Source organism: Bos grunniens, chromosome 3 (assembly GCF_055505025.1).
Source record: "Bos grunniens cultivar Pamir isolate PY7600 chromosome 3, Bosgru_T2T1.0, whole genome shotgun sequence".
Classification (NCBI taxonomy): Eukaryota; Metazoa; Chordata; class Mammalia; order Artiodactyla; family Bovidae; genus Bos; species Bos grunniens.
The window spans coordinates 85,520,780-85,540,320 of record NC_141167.1 but is presented as its reverse complement, the minus strand read 5'-3'; the positions used below and the strand labels follow the sequence as shown (position 1 = coordinate 85,540,320).

Here is a 19,541-nt window from a genome sequence, read left to right as displayed (position 1 = left end):
TCGCTAACACATTTGTAACCTGTAGGACAACAGTGTGGTGGGAATGGAATACACACTGCTTTAGTCACTTTGGAACTTTGCACTGGTTCTTCCCTCCTCTCCCCACCTTGCTGTCTTGCACAGTAATTGGCCTAATAAAAGGCAGAAACAAGAATTTATTACACCTTGGGCGGTACTTAAAACAAACTTTATTCTCAAGAACAGCAGTTATGTCTAGTTGCTGCTGGGTATTTTGATATTTCCTATAAATACTTAGTCTGAATATATTCAAAGTCAAATTGCTAATCACTCAATTTCCCTGCGACTTTCCTGGTTCCCCAGGTTTTCTCTTATGATACTCCATGTAAACACTGTAATTGGAAAGATACATAGATCAGCATCTCTAGAGTCACATGATCACATCAATCTGTGAAAATAGCATGACTTAAAAATAAAAGTCTCTTAGTACTCTGCCAACAGGCTTTGGCATAATCTTGGCAATCACTTAGATTTTTTTTTTTTTTGCTGTTATAATTTTTCCCAAGTGGAAATAGTCTCATATTTTGCAGAAGTTGTCCAAGCTAAAGAACATCAATCCATCTTCCTGGGTACTAAATTCGTCAGCTGAGTGTATTCGGTCCACATAGGAATCAGTAAAGTGAGTGTGAAACTGCTCGGTGGCTGCTCCTTTCATCTTAAGAAATTGCAATACGAATTCCTGAAATCGTTTATGCAGGAATTTTTATTCTTTAAATCTTCTAGTGTTAAAGCAACAAGAAAACACTTAGAATGTCCTTTGGTGGAATCTTATTACACTTGTTAATATATGTAAACTGATATTCTTTGATGCCAGCAAGTTTGTTGCCCTTACAGAGAAATCTCTGCACAATGAAACAAAACAGAACGGAAGGAGGACAAAATAAATGTCAGTCTTTGCTGATTCGAATTAGATACATTAACAGATTGTCTGGTAACACAAATTGGCAAGAATACAAAAAATCTACATATTACAGTATTCCAAGAAAAATAACTTCATTTGAATACAAAAGGATAGATACACTTTCTTTTTTCCTGTAGCCACTCTTGGGGACAGTGGATGTGTGCTGGCACTGGGATGACTCAGTGCTGCTAAGATACACAGGGTATGACTGGCTGGAGCTTTTGGAGGGGGCTGTTACACGTGTGCATTACTCACATCAGACAAAGAAATCTTTCAACCAACAAGGGTTACAGAGCAACGGTTCACTAAAGCACAGGTTGGAAGGGGGTTCAGGGGCTGAAGCAGGCCAATATGGCAGCTTGTAACAGACTTCCTTAGACCCACCAAGCACTGCCAGCAAAGGATGCTTCTATTTGGTTGGTCCACACACAGGGCCAGGTGGTGCTGGGGCACACCACGTGCCAGTAGCAAATGTTTTTAGGTTGGTTGATTTGTTGTTGTTGTTGTTCTTTCCTTTTGGGGGGCTGTCACAGCCTTTCCGATGGGTGGTAAGCTCTGCAGCTGGCAATGTGATTCGCAGTGATAATATCAACAGCTGCCAACTCCTCTGGGAGTCAGAAATTAACAGTCTTGACTCAGGTGTGCTGTCCACGGCTGATAAATATGGCTTAGTTCAGTTAGGCCTTCTTTGTACACTGTGTTTGAGTGGGGGTGTCTGAGAGCGGGTTTCCTATGTTAGTAGCAAATGCTGGGGCTGTGTTTGCTTCGCCAGAGCACGGCCCGTCTGGTGGCTGGGTGCGCCGCCTAGATGCCCAGGGGGCCGGCTGTCCCCAGCAGAGCGGCCAGCAGCGACAGCAGCGCGGGGGAGCCGCGCGGGGGCGCGCCCTGGCCGGAGTCGGGGCCGCAGCTGCCCGCCTCCTCGCACCGCAGCTTCTCGCACAGGATGCCCGTGTACGCGGCTGGGCACAGGCAGCGCACGTTGTTGTGGCACGTCCCTCCGTTCTGGCAGTGCAGGAGCTCGTTGTCGCAGACATTCGCTGCAGAACGAGGGAGGGGGGCGCGGGGAGGAGAAGCAGAATCAATTTAAGTTTATCTGGTACATCATGTTTTCAGCTTAAAAAAAAAATCTCTATCGATCTTGTGCTCCCCCCTCCCCTCCGCAAACTAAGCATGTGACTCCGATTTCCAAACAAATGTAGTTTGCTGCCTTTGTTTTGATCATATTAATCCTTTTCATATAGATTTATTTTTTGCTGCAATCTTGGATATTATCATTGTCCATTTCAGACTATCAAGTACAAAGAAATGTGATACTCCGGGTTTGGCAGTATCTTCTCTTCACGGAACTGGGACCTGTTGTGACCTCCAGGGCTGTTCAAGGATAGTGCCTCATACAAGAATGCAGGGCTTTGGAGCCAGATGAATGGAATTAAAATGCAAAGCAGTACTGCTAGAAAGACCAAGAACTTCTAAGGGGTGGGCCATTCTCTCTGTGGGTGATTCCAGCGCTGCATGCAGGAAGTCGGGAGCCAGCGGCAAGCATGAGGAGGGAGGGTGGGGCAGGGGGCAGGCAGCATGCTCCAGGCAAGGTGGCAGCCAGATCCGAGGAGAGAAAGCTTTTCATGGGAGGAGTGTGAGGAAGAGCACTGCATTTGTGCCTAATAGCCTATTAGGATATTTATCGCTTTGTAAATATAGGAAGTAGAATCCAAGGTTACCTTGATTTCCAGGGATAATAATAAATGCAATGGTGAAACCCTGATTATCAAAATTTCACTATGTCCATCAATTAATAAAATCAGTTTGAATAAATAAAGCAAGCAATTTCAGATACTAAAATTCATTCACAGTCCCTGTCATGTAACTTGCATCTCTAATAATTTATTTCTTCAAAGATCAAGTTTTCCTTATTATTCCATGTCTCCTGTTCCTTTAGATAATCAAGGTTTCACTGATTTAGCAGAATGATAAATAGAACACAGGGAAATGAAAACAACACCAAAGAGGAAAAGAGCTAAGAACACTTCCCAGCAACATATGCCACTTAAGCACTTACTATATGGAACCACTCTGGAATGGGGAGGGGGGTGGCGCAGAGCAGAAAAAGTAGCTTCTTATAAATTATAACATTCTTCATCTTTAAAAAATGTCATAGTCAAATTTCCCCAATTTAACACACACGCACACGCATATTCATACTATCAAGTGTAAAGTATTTAAAAAAAATAACCCTCTTCTTCCAGTAATAATTCAATAGAGAATATTGCCTTGTCCATTAATCATGTTCAATAGTTACATCACTGGCAAAAGAAGCTTCTTAAATGTAAACATGCTAATACTCTGTGTGCAAATGAGCTGAAAGAAGATGGTGGTGGATGCTCAGGAGTTAATAAAAATGTGCCCTAAATAGGGCCCTATCTTCCCACCTTTCACAACAATTCCTTGGAGACCTCTATCATATGGATTGGTATAATTTTCAACTGTACCCCCACGTGCTATCTGTAAATGTTAGAAGTGACTATTAAGGCCTACTAAATCCTTCAGGCTCACAATATTGATATACAAGGTAGTGTTTCAAGGGTTCTAATGATTATGTAAGCTACTTCTCATCGGGTGACTTAGAAACCATAAATATTAGACCCAAATTATAGTATTTTATGAGCCTTGGTTTAAAAAAAAAAGTCAAGATCTGTAGCTCTGAGGCAAAATCTACAAGACTAGAGTGGTTAAACTCATGGTCAAAACTGACAAAACCCCACTTTTTTTTTTTTTGGTTGTTAATTTGGAAAGCATACATAGGGTTTCAGAATTTTGTTTTGCTTACGTTTCAGGAACTATCTGTTTAATTGGGGCAACATAGAATAAACAGATCCAAATAACTGTTTCCATTTAAAGTTAAAGATTCTCAGCATTTCTTGTTCCAGGCAGCAGATTGCTGAATGGGATATTTCCTTTCATTTGGGCACTACACATAGGGAAATATTGTTTCCATCAATATTGATAATTGCTTGCCTTGAATAATTGAGAAGAAATCAATAGTTAATTAAATATCACTCCCTGTAAGAAAAAAAAAAGCTATTTTTCTTCTTCTTGGACCTGAATGTAAATCAGTTGTTGAACAGAGGTTTCTTTTTTTTCAAGAATCTGATGATTAAGTTAAAATTCAATACCTTTCCTACATTTAAATAATCTACTAGTTGATGTTGATGATTGTGAGAAATTTAATAAATACTCAAGGACCAGATGAAACCCAGGATTAATAATCACATTAATTGGAGTAATATGTTTTCTATAAGTGATAAGGAGAAAAAATGGAACCTGGAATATATTTAATTACTTTAGAATTTACTTTAAGACACATTTCATTTGGTCTCTTGTTTGTGGTATTCAACAAAAACAGAGCTTTACCATATGCACAGATCTCTCTGTCGGAATCACATGTTAGAAGCACATCTAAACCTAACTACAAATCTTACCTGCTATTCATAAACTTATGCTCCATCCTCATGTCATTTTAAACCAAATTTGTGGTGCCTAATGAATAAACTAAGTAGTTAACAAATATCATTAAGCTCTTCTTCAGCATATAAAACCCTGTACTAAACACCATGAAAAAATAGAAGAAATAGCATGATCTCTGCTCTTACAAAGTTTAAATCTGGTTTGGAAAATAAAATATATATACAAGAAATGATATAATGTACATTTCACTAAAATACTTTTATCAGTTCTGTCCAGCTCAGTCAGCATCTGTTGTGTGTCAGATGTGTTGCTAAATCTACCACTGTATGGTTGTAACTCTATCTGCCCTACAGGAGCTCACACTTTTGCAGAAAACAAATGAACATATACAGAAATAATTATGATACAATATGAAAAAAAACTACAATGGAAGCAAACTGCTAGGGGAACTCAAATGCTGGTGTAAGTAATTATCTGGGGGAAGATTTGTGAAGAATATAGAAAGGAGATTGTATTTGAACAATGGCATGCATCAGGCAAATACTGGTAGAAAAATATTATGGTTGGGGAAACTCTATCAGTAAAGGCAAGAAGATGTGAAAATACTTTGTGCTGGCTGTTAAGCATCTGTCACTCAAGTCTGAATCCACCTTTCTTCTGCTGTTGAGGCTGAAACCCTGCAAGTTGTCTCCTGGTTTCCACCAACAGGGTGCACTAGAGAGAACAGAGAAGGCAGGAGGAAGGAAGCAGAGATTTCCCTTTCCCTGATTCAGGGCTCTTCCTAAGAGGATTGTCCCAGCAATGGCCCCACATCCCAACAGCAGCAGTTTGTTCTGGGGCTCAGCCTTTTCAGAACCAGTTTCAGTCTCACCCTTAGAGGTTTCTGCCCCAGCCTGGCAGCATTCCTTTTCTAGAGGTGTGAGCCCCAGCTCCAAGGGGCTCCTGCCTAACATTTCAGGGGTTAATAGTAGCAGCTAGGCATTACCTCCTAAGAGGCATGGGTCCCACATCTGTGGGGTCTCTCCTCCGAACTGTTAGCTTCTCATAAGCCCATCCTCTTTTACTGCTCCCTGCTCACACAATTAACAATTTCTGAGTTATTTCAGTGTCCTCTTCTCATGTCTAAATTCTAAAGCACCTGTTTAACCATTTCCTTTAGTAAATTCTCTCTATTGAAATATGTAGTATGGGTTCACTTTTCTGACTGGAGCCTGAGAGACACATGGAAAATGTTGGTGAATGATGAAGATTCTGGGTAACATGCTACAGAGTTTAGATAATAAGCAATGGGAAGCTGTCAAAGACCTATGGGCAGGGTGGTGATTTAAAGGGGGGAAAGGTGAGGCTAGGCCTGAGAAAGGACAGGCTGGAGGCAAGGTGACCAGATATTTCAACAGAAAAGGCTTGGTCTGGGTTAGAGCAGTGGGGAGGAGGAAGGAAGAACATATTTGGAGGCAGGTTATTTGAAATAGGTAAGAGAAAGTCTGAGGTTCCTATTTTTGACATTTGGATACATCATAATGTAATTTATTAAGAAAAGACTGGAGGCAGGGTTTGGTTAGGGAAGAAAATAAACTCTCTCTCTTTTTTTTATCTGTTGACTTCGAGAGATCACAGGCTCTTCTGCAGGGGTCTTGTTATTAGTTGGAAAAAACTAGTTAACAGTTCAGGAGGTAGTTCTTCCTGGAGATACAGATTTGGAACAGGGGTGATGGTGGTCATTGTTACAAATAGTGAAGAGAAAGGAATAGAAGACCTCATCTGCTAGAATATAGATTAAGTTGAAAGGAAAACTGCAAATAGAACCTTGAAGAGTATCCGCATTTAAGCCATAGGCAAAGAAAGAAAAACCAGGAATGATGCTGAGAAAAAAAGATTTCAACAAAACGCAGTGATGATATGAGGTTATAAAATTAATCACAGCAGTCTTCCTGCTGTGGTTAGCTGGATCTAGGAATAGACTGGAAGAGAATGAGAGGAAGGGCACTTTGAGCTGGGCAAAGGAAATATGCAAAGTAAGCCCTGCGTGCTCTTGATTGAATCTGACAGAAGGGATTTTAGAATAATTAGAAAAAGGATTGGAGGAATTTGAGGCATTAACGTTTAATAGAGGTCTTTGGTTGTCAGTCTAAAGTAGTAGCTTTCAACAGTGGATGATTTCCCCCCCGCCCCACGGGACATCTGACAACATCTAGAGATGTGTTTGGGTGTCACATCTTTGGGGAGGGCATGGTACTGGCATCTCGTGGGTAGAGATGCTACTAAATATCCTTCCATAAACAGGGTAGCCCCCTCTCCCACCCAAACAAATAATTACCCTCAATTACTGTTGGTGATAAAATGTTGAAGGTCTGGATCAGGTTATCGGCCACAGCAATGAGGATGGGCAGCTGTCCTTATATACATTGGGGGAAGGAAAATGAAGACTCCTTGGTGATTTTAGATTCGAGACAGCGAGCTTTCAGGTGCAGAACCATAGGAATTAAGACTGTAGAACTCAAAAGTGAAGTATGAGCAGATTATCTTCCTGGGGGAGTTAAATACAGACACGAATATCTAAGACAGACCACTTAATATCGCTTACAATTAAAGAGGAACCAAAATCACTCTTGTCATGTAATTTGTTCTATACCTTGCTCTGATAGAAATCAAAGCTTGTGGTTCAAAAACTATCTAGACAAGCTCTAAATGAGGAAATTGAAAACAATTAAGGGTAGCTCTAGAACTACAGGTCTCCAAATTTATAGATGACTGCTTTTCACACAGAAGGGAACAGTCGGAAGAACTGCATAGCGTGCAATGCTTTCCATGCTCCTTAAGACAATATAAATAACTTCTGTAGATCCTCTGGTTTTCATTTGTATTGACCAACTGATCTGTTTTCATATTACACTGGGTGGAGCTCTTGTTGACAACATTAAATTTCACATCTTCTAGAGTGCCACCGCATTCTAGCAGAGCTCCAAAAACAAATCAGCCCATACATAGAATACCAAAAATATCACAGGTTTAGGTTGGGAATGGCAAATATGTTGCATATGCTCTCATTTCCTCTTTCTCTATGTAGAAAACATAGCTACTTAATCATGGCATTCTCTTGCACTAACCTTCTGAATTCCTTTCAACACAAGGTTTTGTAATAACAAAGAACCTTTTGTATTCTCTTACAAATTAATCACCCAAAGGGATGTTGCCTATAAGCTTAAGTGATACATAATGGCCCATCTCTGAGAACCCTGCCTCGCAGGTAATGAGCATCAAGCTATTAATAAAATATCTTTATCTCACAGAGAACATCCCCACCAGGCCCACCTGTGAATCACTGCAGGGAGGAAGAGGCTAACATATCACCTCTGGAGGCTGACCAGAACCAGGAGATGTTTGACATTACTCTCTCCCCTTTTAGTATAAAAGAAGCCTGAATTCTAAACAGGCAAGATGGTTCTTTGGGGCACAAGTCCACCAATTTTTCAGTCTGCTGTCTTTCTGAATAAAATCTCTCTTCCTTGTCCCAGCAACTCCTCTCGATTATTGGCTTGTTGTGTGGCAAGCAATATGAGCGTGGACTTGGTGACAGTTTCAGGCATTGACCACCGGTTGATGGAACTGCCAAGAGGATAAGCATTTACAAAACCCTGGCATTATCTCCATTTCATCTTGCATATCACTGCAGATTAAAAATCCAAATGGGATTTCTACCCAACAAGCACTTTGCAGTTATCATTTCTTTATTTGGTACCCTTCTGTGTGAATTTGCCGCAAACTGAAAACGCTGACCTTATTTTGTTAAATATTTATGTCAAGCATGTCCTGATTTTTTTTTCTTCATTGCTATTGACAAACTAAGAATGTGCTACCTCTATAAATAGTGAAGGTTCATTTTTAAATCTCTCACATAAAACTTGATTTAGTATTGGAAGAAAATTGTTATTTGCTAGATACAATTATTAGGGCCTCCTAGGTGGCTAGGTGGTAAAGAATCTGCCTGCCAGTGCAGGACACGCAAGAGACACAGGTTGGATCCCTGGGCTGGGAAGATCCCCTGGAGGAGGAAATAGCAACCCACTCCAGTATTCTTTCCTGAAGAATCCCATGGACAGAGGAGCCTGGCAAGCTACAGTCCATAGGGTCGCAGAGTCAGACACGACTAAGCAACTGAGCATGCATGCAGGCACAATTATTATTATGATAAAACATAAATCCTTAGATACAGAAAAAGCTAATACTACTTTGATAACAGTTTGACTATATTCTGAAGGATCATTTTACTATTGATAGAAATAAATTCATTATGGTGTGTCCAATACATCACCGACTCATCACCGATGGACATGAGTTTGGGTGAACTCCGGGAGTTGGTGATGGACAGGGAGGCCTGGAGTGCTGCAATTCATGGGGTCGCAAAGAGTTGGACACGACTGAGCGACTGAACTGAACTTAACTGAATACCACACCATCTAACCTATAATCCCGTGATGTTTCAATATTAGGAATGCTTTCAAACCAAGACAATCTTTGGCCCTTGATAGATAAGGTTATAGTATTAATGTTAGACCCAGAGTTATATGGCTAAAAGATGAAAGGTGGAATCCTGATAGAAAGGCTAAAGACAGCAAGGTGTTCTATTAGCTCTGATAAGCAAGCCAAATACTGTATTCTATTACAAATTAATCACCAAAGGGATGTGCCTATAAGCTTAAGTTATACATAATGGGGACACTGCCTCCCAGGTAATGAACTGCTGCTGCTGCTAAGTCGCTTCAGTCGTGTCCGACTCTGTGCGACCCCATAGACGGAAGCCCACCAGGCTCCCCTGACCCTGGGATTCTCCAGGCAAGAACACTGGAGTGGGTTGCCATTTCCTTCTCCAATGCATGAAAGTGAAAAGTGAAAGTGAAGTCGCTCAGTCGTGTCCGACCCTCAGCGACCCCATGGACTGCAGCCCACCACGCTCCTCCATCCATGGGATTTTCCAGGCAAGAGTACTGGAGTGGGGTGCCATTGCCTTCTCCCAGGTAATGAACATGAAGCTATGAATATATCTTTGGCTCACAGAAAATATCTCTATCAGTCCCACCTGTGAATGACTACAGGGAGGAAGAAACTAACACATAAGCTCCTACATAAACTAGTTGTTATGAGTTTACAAAAACACTCAGAATTTTCACAGTGAAAGAATAGGCACAGACAGCATTTCCTCCCTCCTCTTTCACTTCCTCTTATTTTTATTTTATCTTGGATCATGAGAGTCACAGGGATGTGACTAAATCATCTGATCCTTTTAACTTGCTTTCTGTAGGTTTCTTTCTTGTCATCCACTTTTCCCCTTTCTAAACTGCAAACTATCATCAAAATTTGAATGATAAGACTTTGATTCCTTTTTCCTCTATTCATCATTTCTGGAAGGGATGGAAAAGCAGACTTAGAGGGAACCCCAATGTGCAAAGAGGGCACCAGCCAGGACTTAGAATCGCTACTCATTCTATTCTTCATTTCTTTTGTGACTTGAAGGGTCACTTACTCCATTATGGTCACGATGACCCATTACATTACCAAAGGGAAGTTTTCTTTTTTCTGTTTGGGTCTTGTTCAAAGCTATATACATTTAGGTTTGCCCTGTCGGTAAGCTGCTAGGCTTGAGCGATGCTGGGCCTGTATTTATAGACTTGAAAGTGTCTCTTTCTGGCTTTGTCTCCTGCACTTCAAGGAATCAAGGCAATGTGTTACCATGACAGCCTTCCTTGATGGTTTTATTAATAAAGTGACCTCTACCTTCACCACCTGAAACAAGCCTAGGAGTGCTGAAGGAAAGATATTCCAAATTGTTTCTGTGCTTTTCAAAGAAACGTGGAAGAGTGAACAGCCTCCACCAAACAGGCTAATAACAGAGGCACGCGTGCAACACACAGCTCTGACTGAGGCACCTGAGAGCCTGCGGCAGGGAGATGAAGGGCTGTGATAATAACCCATTTATTCAACCTTGGTGGCTGTTTTACTAAGTTTTGAGATGTGAGATGTAAAACTGAATCTACAGATTAGCTCCTGGTGTGTAGAAGAAACTCTATAGACTGGTGTCTAATGGCCTTTCGGGGGAACTCTAGGTACATTTTTTCTATCTGTTCTTACTTATGGCTGGCCATGACCGGGGATATGGTTTAGTGATAACAACGCTGATTAAGAGTCATAAACCCTGAGTTCTAGATCTGACTAGTCATCACTTTGCAGTAAGGCTTTCAACATTATCACAAAACCACTTAGTGACATCCAGCCATCATCCAACCAGGCACTGTTCCAGATGATGGACACACAGTGTGAGCCAGATGGACCGTGCAGCTGCTTCTGCGGAGCTTACAGTCTAGCGGCAGCTATGAAGTTAGGGAAAGAGTTTGAAGTAGACATTTCTACAGTCCTTTTGAGCTTTATGAGTTGCATGAATATTTCTCATGGAAAGCCTATCATTTTAAAAGGCAAAGAGTGAGGAATTCCTCCTCTTTTTCATCAGATACATGATGACAGTTGGACTTCTCCAATATTGTGAGCCCTGGTGATGACTCGGGTGACTGGCTTGATCGGTTTTGCCTGCTCGTGTCCCATGGAAGAGAGATAGTTTTTTCCTCGTCACTAAAAAGCATGAGGTGGTATGAAGAGAATTAGGTGAAGAACTTGTGATTCAAGTCTGGTCTCTGTGGTTAATGGGCTGTGTGAACTTGGGGAAATCATTTAACCTCTTTGTGCCTCTCTTTCCGCACTTCTAAGGCAAGGATAATAACACTTGTCCTACTCATCGACCTCACAGTTGTTGGGAGCCTCAAGATGAATTATGTGATGGTGCTTTAAAAAATATAAAACCTTAGTATACTTTGTTAGTGTTCAATACCTTCCCAGTTTCCCTTAATGCTAGAAGCTCAGAGTGGAAGAGTGAGGTGCTTATTTCTCTATCTGCCAGAAGAATGAATTAATCACTACCTATCCAGTTCAAGGTACTTGAAGTGAAAAGGAAGTAGATGTTGTACTCTTTCAAAGACAGCATCTGTGTCTGTCCTCTGAGGGCATGAATCTTGAGACAGCGTGGGGTCAAACATGCAGCTATTGAATATTTTAATTCAACTGCTGTGTACTTGCAAGGTCAGTGTGGACAGGCAGTGCCTGTTTTCTCAAAGGTGACCTTATATACTTGCATTCAGTGCGCATTCTCCTGTGCCAATCAGAGTGCATAAGCTGTGTTTTCAGAAGAGCAAGGGTAATACTGCCCCTTGGCCAATCTTTTGCCCCTGCAATGGTGAGGCAGTGTCTGTACAGACTGGAACCTGGGAGCCATCAAGTGGAAACATCCTTGCTTTCCTGCTCTCAGCCTACATTTCTGTCAGCCTTTTTTCATCAGGGACAGTGACGCTGGTGGCATAATCCCCATGTGACAGCAGCCAGCCCACTTTGTTTCACGGTAATGAGGGCAGGGAGCAGAGCTAAAGGGGCTGTAGCGAACAATGTGGAGCTGTCAGCAAGTGGTCAGACACGTCTGGGTAATCAAGTGCAGCAGGTTCTGACGTTACAGAGCAAGCATTCTATACTTATTCATCTAACATCAAAGCACTGATTATGGCAGTGACACTTGCTCTTGTCCAGTCAAAGGAAATGCTACTCAAAACATCATAAGAAAGCCATGTTCATTCGAAGAGGCCTACGTCTGCAGTATATGGTAACTCAGCTAGCATGAATGAGATAACAGGTGACTTGAATGCAGGAGCTAGAGGTACTGCCCAAACACCTCCAAGGTTTTAGCTGTTGCAACCTGGAAAAAAAAAACAAAAAACCTTTGCTGATATTGAGATATAATTAATTCACTGAGAATCCCACAAGCCAAAGGCTGGTCACCTTTCCTAAAGCGATCATTAATGATGTATTGAAATCCTATTTAGGTCAACATCTCAGACACAGACGCAGGCAAGATGCTCATAAAAACGGTGCTGAGAAATCACAGAGTTTCTCATTGGGTATCAGAAAATGCACTTGTCTAGTTTAATAAAAATGTGCAACCTCTACTCTTTTTGCCCAAGGTGAAAGATGGCATTCATTGGGAGGCACAGTCACACACAATGGCAACATACACCAGGGTATAAACCATCATTTCAAAGTACATGGCATTATGTCAAAAGAGAAAGTACAAATATTTATCCAGCATGAATCCCATAAGTATAGACATGTACCTCTCCAAGTACCTTATGTAATAAAAACTTAAGAGAATGTGCTGAGACAGATTCTACCAAAATGTGACCAATGTTTATCTCTGGCTGGTAGGAGTGCAATTGATTTTAATAACTTTGATTTTCATCTTTACACATTTTACTCTTTCCAAATTGCCTGGACTAAATATAGAGTCCTTGGAAAATATTGAAAATGTTAGTCACTGGTCATGTCCGACTCTTTGTGACCCCATGGACTATAGCCCACCAGGCTCCTTTGTCCATGGAGATTCTCCAGGCAAGAATACTGGATTGGGGAGCCACTCCCTTCTCCAGGGGAATCTTCCTGACTCAGGGATTAAACCCAAGTCTCCTGCATTGCAGACAGATTCTTTATCATCTGTTAACAAAAAGAACTGTTACTTGAGAAAATAAAAGTATCTTTTACTGAGATGATAAAGGTAATTTCAATAAATGAATCATGTGACCATATTTGCCACATTTCCATATGTTATTAATATATATTCCTAGTCAAACTACCAATTATCTTAAATGTCTACAAAAATTATCTCACAAAAGGCAAGAGTTCCTATACAATCCTATAATTGTAAGAGAGACTTACACACAAGGATTCCTTGTCTTGCAGAAGGCTGCATAGCTTCAGGTATGAATGGAACCAGCAGGGTCTCCTGAGCTAAAGTCATCTGTAGCCCAAGGGCCATCTCATTTGAACTAGTGCAGACTAATGGAACGTGAGGGGACATTTTTACACTTGAAGATCAAACAACAGTGATGACTTTAATCGATCTCCCACCACCTTCTCAGTAGAGGGGCTCATGGTCAGATTTAACCTAAAGAAAATGTATTTCATGCTGCTTGAACTTGTGGGAGACTCATATCTGCTACACTTGTACATGTCTGCACCACATATATGACCTGTTCGTTGTGGCTGTATCACAAATATTCAGCCTTGTCTCTGGCAGAAATAAATGCCAAATAAATATTTATTAAGCAAGTAAACAGAAGTTGTGTTTTATTCCCTGCCTTCTTCTGAGTGGTGAATACAAACATATTACTAGTAGACTGAAATCAATATAGGTGGATAGATAGTAAGGATATCCACTTACTAGATAGATAGGTTGGAAAATGGGAAGAAGAAGGAACATTTTAGTTTCCACAAAGTGGGAGGTAAAGCTTCTGCTGAGCATGTGAGGCAGAGTAGAGCTGGGGTTAACTCATGCTTTAGGGTTAAGGGAAGGGGGAGATATTTTGCAGGGAATGGGGAAAAGTTAACTAGGAACATGTAGAAAAACTGCTGGTCAGCTCTGACATTTCAGGTCAGCTTGTATGTTATGATTTGTCAGGGCTTCTCATACATGAATCCATAATGGAGAGCATTAGCTGGAAGAGAATGGTGACTAGTTCTGGGTTTCTTCCTTTAATAATACACTATACACCTTGGGAAGGGTGGGAAAGAGGGGAAGAAGCAAGGGTAGGCAGATGAGTTAAGAAATTAGAAGCACTCCTTTCATTTTTCATTAGTCAAAACACATTACCTCTCATTATAATTTTGGCATTGTGGGTAATGTGAAGGCAAAGAAACATGACAAGGACGGAACTTAGTGACATGTTTCTTTTCATCAGAAGGTGACTAGTTACATTTGGAACACAGGCTAAAGGAAAATCCAGATGGAGCTGTTCTACGTGGGCCTGGGTGGAGGTGAGAGACCATCATAGCACATAGGAAAGCACACAAGAACGAAGACCTGGAGTTCCTTGAGAATTATAAGACAATCCATATAGCCCCATTCAGAGCTGAAGACAGATCTGTAAGACATTTCACATTCTGAGTAGGAAGGAAGAGCTGTACTACAGGCTTTTGATTTTCAGCATTAAGAAATTCAAGTATCTGTGGCTGAAAGGAGATAATTGTGTCATTAATTCACATGCATGGCTTTTTTTTTTTTCTTTTGAGACAGAATTTCAATGCCTTTGAGCACTTTGTAAAGCTAAAATATAATCTGAGTTTCCTGTTTGTCGAGCTATAGCCAAATGTCTCCTTAGAGACTTAATTTTTCCTATATATACTTGGCAGGAGTGTTCTAAATATGGTCTAAGCCCTCTTAGGATTTTTAAACAGCAGGGATATTTAAGTATGAAAAATAGCTACTAAAATCACATAGCAGTAACTTTTCTTAATGATTTTTTTCCCCCCTGGGAATCACTATAATTCACTTTTGTCTTCTGTGGCCTTGCTGTCACCATAATCACCTCCTGACAATGTCAGACCAAGTCTTGGGAGGTGATATTATAATGTCAGGATGAAACAAAGCCATTTTCCTGCTAATGCCAATGTCAAAGCAAAATGAATTAATGTGGATAAATTCAAGGTGAGGAAAACAACATTATGGAATCAAGAGAATGTGCAAAATGATGACATGAGTCATTTAGGGATGCTGGAACCAAACAAAAATGACTGCTAATTTTCAAAAATGCACTCGCTATTGCACTGGGGACCAAGCATTTAAGTGATCTAAAATACATTAGTGAGGTTAGGAAAGGACAATGGGGTTACAATTATGGACAAGTCATAAGCATACCTTTTCAATAAAGTCACACCTCACATTGCAACTTACATCATCTTCCCCCATTGATAAATTCTTGAGACACTCAAAATTTGAACTGTAAAATCTAGCCCTTAATTGTGTACTGTGGTGTTGTCCAGAAGTCTAGGTTCAAATACTGACATCACCACTTGTGGCTCTCCAATCTGAATTAAAAAAGAAAAATTCTATTTTTTTTAATCTGTAACAGAGGCCATTTCACAGGGCTGTTATGAGCACGAGAGATCATTCAATGCAATTATTAAGTGCTCTTTAAGTGCCAGGCACTGCTCAAAGTCCTACAACAAAAAGACAAACCAGAAGAGCCACAGAAATAGGGTTTATTTTTATAGGTTCATGTATTTGCATCTCATTAGATAATGTAACTTCACAAAGTGGACGCTGTTGTGTCCTCTAGTTCACTTTCATCATTAATAATTTCTAGCTTCTTTGGTGCTTAAATACTCATTGATTTGAAAAGTATCATCTTTCACTCCTCTTCTTACATGAAAAAATAATTGCAATTTATTTCGTTTTCTTTAACGAAATTTATTTCGTTTCCTCTTTAAGAGGAAAACAGACAAAAATTCTATTAAAGAAAGTGTTTACATAAAGACAGGGATGCTAGACCAGCTCATGAGTAACATTAAGTAATTCTAGGCAACACAACTTTTACTAAAACTAAATTTCAAACATGAAGAATTAGAAAGAGGTACTCAGGGTCTTTTCTTAACATCCAAAAGAATCCTTTCATAGTTGATTAAGAAAAAAAGGTGCAGGAATGAGAATAAATCCATATAGTAGATGATCTGAAAAGGAAATGAAGTCATTGCAAGTATGCAGAAGGGCGTTTTACGGCTTTCCCTAAGAAGAGCAAGGCTGTTATATCTCAGGAGAGAAGAGAGCTGGTTAGACAGAAATCAAGAGGCTAGCAAGCAATGTGTAGAAGCTATGCCTTCTGGGGCTCTCAGATCCAGCAGACGGAAGAAAAAAAAATATATAAATTGGTTTAGATACAACTGGGAGGCTGTGAACATTATTTAAAGTACAGTGAAAAGATGTTGGCGCTTCTCTTTGAAGCAGAGTAAGGCATACCAAGCGGAGAAGGCAATGGCACCCCACTCCAGTACTCTTGCCTGGAAAATCCCATGGAAGGAGGAGCCTGGAAGGCTGCAGTCCATGGGGTCGCTAGAGTCGGACATGACTGAGCGACTTCCCTTTCACTTTTCACTTTCATGCATTGGAGAAGGAAATGGCAACCCACTCCAGTGTTCTTGCCTGGAGAACTCCAGGGATGGGGGAGCCTGGTGGGCTACAGTTCATGGGGTCGCAAAGAGTTGGACATGACTGAGTGACTTCACTTTGCTTTTTAAAGAGTTACTACAGGATATACGCTCTGTGAAGATAAGGATTTTGACTTATCCAAATCCTTTTTTTGATTTTGTGCATGCCTCAAAGATTTTGTGCAATCTTTGAGGATTTTTTTGATGCAATCTTTGAGGATATTTACAATATCCATTGAGTATGAGTACTTTTGAGTGAATGAACAAGTGAAATTTACAAAAAAAAATTCACATATTCCATACCCATTGTTTCATTTCTTCTTCTAGAATACTTTCCCATGGTGTTTACTCTCTGTCCCCCAAATCAAGTTGCAGAGAAGGGCTATAGCCAGGTTGGGTTGTCACTCACAATCTTCTGTGGCTGCTGAATGGATAATTCTGAAGTCAGGACCCCCACAACGTGAGGAAATCAGAATATCCGCATTGTCTGCTTTCACTCTCATTGTGAACTTACTACTCCTGGCTAATCTATTCACTATCTTTTCCAGTAGTCATGTACGGATCTGAGAGTTGGACCATAAAGAAGGCTAAGTACCAAAGAGCTGATGGTTTCCAACTGTGATGCTGGAGAAGACACTTGAGAGAGTCCCTTGGACAGCAAGGAGATCAAAGCAGTCAATTCTAAAGGAAATCAACCCTGAATATTCATTGGAAGGACTGATGCTAAAGCTGAAGCTCCAGTATTATGGCACCTGATGTGAAGAGCCAACTTGTTGTTAAAGACCTTGATGCTGGGAAAGATTGAGGGTAGGAGAAGGGGATGACAGAGGACCAGATTATTGGATGGCATCACCCACTCAACAGACATGAGTTTGAGCAAATTCTGGGAAATAGTGAAGAACAGGGAAGCTTGGCATGCTGCAGTCCATGGGGTCATAAAAAGTCCAACATGACTTAATGACTGAACAACAACAACAATCTTAAATATACTCACAAAATTATTAAGAAAATAAAATTATAATTAAGAGGATAGACACTTGTACATCTTATCTTGCAGAATATTTTCACTCACCTGGCAGGAGTTATTATTATTACTATTTCCACTTTACAGGAAACCTGTGCATCTTACCCAAGTCCCACTAGTGGCCAAGTGGAGAGGCAGGACTAGAACTTAGACTACTCTGACCCCATGGCACGATCGGTCCCTGGTGCCCTCCTGTCCTTCTGTTGTATGCTGGCCTCTGAGTTAGTGCCTCTGCTCCTGGCCTGTCCTTCCCCAAACTCCCCACGTATCTCCAAATGTCCAGCTCATGAACAACACCCACCATAGTTTCTCTGACTGTTTCAGCCTTCAGACACAAGTCCTGCTTTTCAAACCTAACAGCAGATGATGCAGATCTAGCTCTGGACATAGATATAAAGGTAAACATAATTTGGATGGCCTGGATTTAAATCTCGGTTCCACCAAATACTAGTTGGGTGACTCCATGCAAATCACTTGACCTATGTTTGCATCATTTATATAATGGAGATAATTTAATACATGATATCCACGTCACAGGACTACGTTGATGAAATAAATTAAGTAAAACATATAAGGCAACTGCAACAATGCCTGATGTAAAATCCTTCAGTAAATGTTAAGTTTTATTTGACTCTTTAAAACCTACAGCAAACACTCCTTTTCATGTGAATTTCATGTCTCCTCAACTAAAGCATAAACGATGTGAGGGTAAGGCGATTTTAGTCTTGTGCTTCCTTTCACTGTCTACACTGAGCAACATCACGCTTTGTGCAGAGCAAGTGGGCACTCTATATACATTACTTCCTGAGGGTAGTAGACATCGCTTTGTGCACTCAGCCAGCTTTCATCTTTGTATTCTCAGCATCTATGCTATTTTCTGGTACATAAGAGGAAATTCTCCATGACGTTTCTTCCAGCGATTTCTGCATTTCTGAGATCGCGTGCTAAGTCACTTTAGTTGTCTCCAACTCTTCGCGACCCTATGAACCCTATCCCGCCAGGCTCTTCTGTCCACAGGATTTTCTAGGCAAGAATACTGGAGTGGGTTGCCATTTCCTCTTCCAGGGGATTTTCCCAACCCAGGGATCGAACACATGTCTCTTAATCTCCTACATTGGCAGGCGGGGGTTCTTTACTACTAGCGCCACCTGGGAAGCCCTGAGATCATATAAGAGTTAAATCAGTCCTGAGAATAGAACTGAAACAAACCTGAGTTTCATTACTAACTCCAAGCAATGGCTTCAGAAAAGTCCCTTAGCTTAGCTTCTAATACCTTTTGTTTCGTTTCTTTTGCCATGGAGAGAAGGACAGCAGCAGGGAAAGAGGGGCCAGGAGGACAAGAAGGAGGAAAATTAGAGTTGGGTTGACTGGGAGAGAAATGCCCACAGAAGCCTATCTAGAGATGCAGTGCCTTCTGAGGGTGTCTCTGGCTGTTTGTTTTGGAGGTTTGAAACTGTTAGTTGCTCAGTCATGTCCGACTCTTTGCGACCCCACAGAGTATAGCCCAGCAGGCTCCTCTGTCCATGGGATTCTTTAGGCAAGAATACTAGAGTAGGTTATCATTCCCTTCTCCAGGGGAATCTTCTCAACCCAGAGATGGAACCCAGGTCTCCTGCATTGCAGGTAGATGGATGGCATTTAAAATTTAAACCCTTCAAGATCTTAAGCTGAAACTTCTTGGATTTAGCTTCTGTCCAGGGTATTTCACTCTAAGTATCGGAAGGAAGAATGACTAGTGCATGCTCCCCACAAAAAAGCACAGAAGGTTGAACAGGCCAACCCACAAATCCCCATTCAGATTTGTCCTAAGGCCAAAGCTAAGACCCTGATTCAAAAAACACGCTTCTTGTCACTGGCTGTGCTGCTTGGTATGCTGTGTGATCCCACATGGATCATCTTATCTGGTTTTACCTTCCAAAGTTCTGATTGCTTTATTTCATGTAGGCTTCTGATTAATCTGAAGTTCTGTGCTTTCATTCACCCCTCTTTCCCCTGGACTCCTGCTACCTATCACTGATACGTTAGATCTTTCATCTGTGTCCAGTCACTGATTTCTACGCAGTGCTTGCT

The 19,541-nt window shown here is 41.0% G+C and overlaps 1 protein-coding gene across 10 annotated transcripts in view; it reads right to left on the bottom strand.

The window, feature by feature from the left end:
- Positions 1 to 703: 703 nt before the first annotated feature.
- NTNG1 (netrin G1) overlaps positions 704 to 19,541 on the bottom strand; it is a 372,900-nt gene continuing 354,062 nt past the window's right edge. For all 10 annotated transcript variants that reach the window (XM_086391508.1, XM_086391504.1, XM_086391501.1 and 7 more), the window contains one exon: positions 704 to 1,956. In XM_086391508.1, coding sequence (XP_086247634.1) covers positions 1,724 to 1,956 — 233 coding nt within the window. In that variant the 3' untranslated portion in view covers positions 704 to 1,723. The remainder of the gene's footprint in view (positions 1,957 to 19,541) is intronic.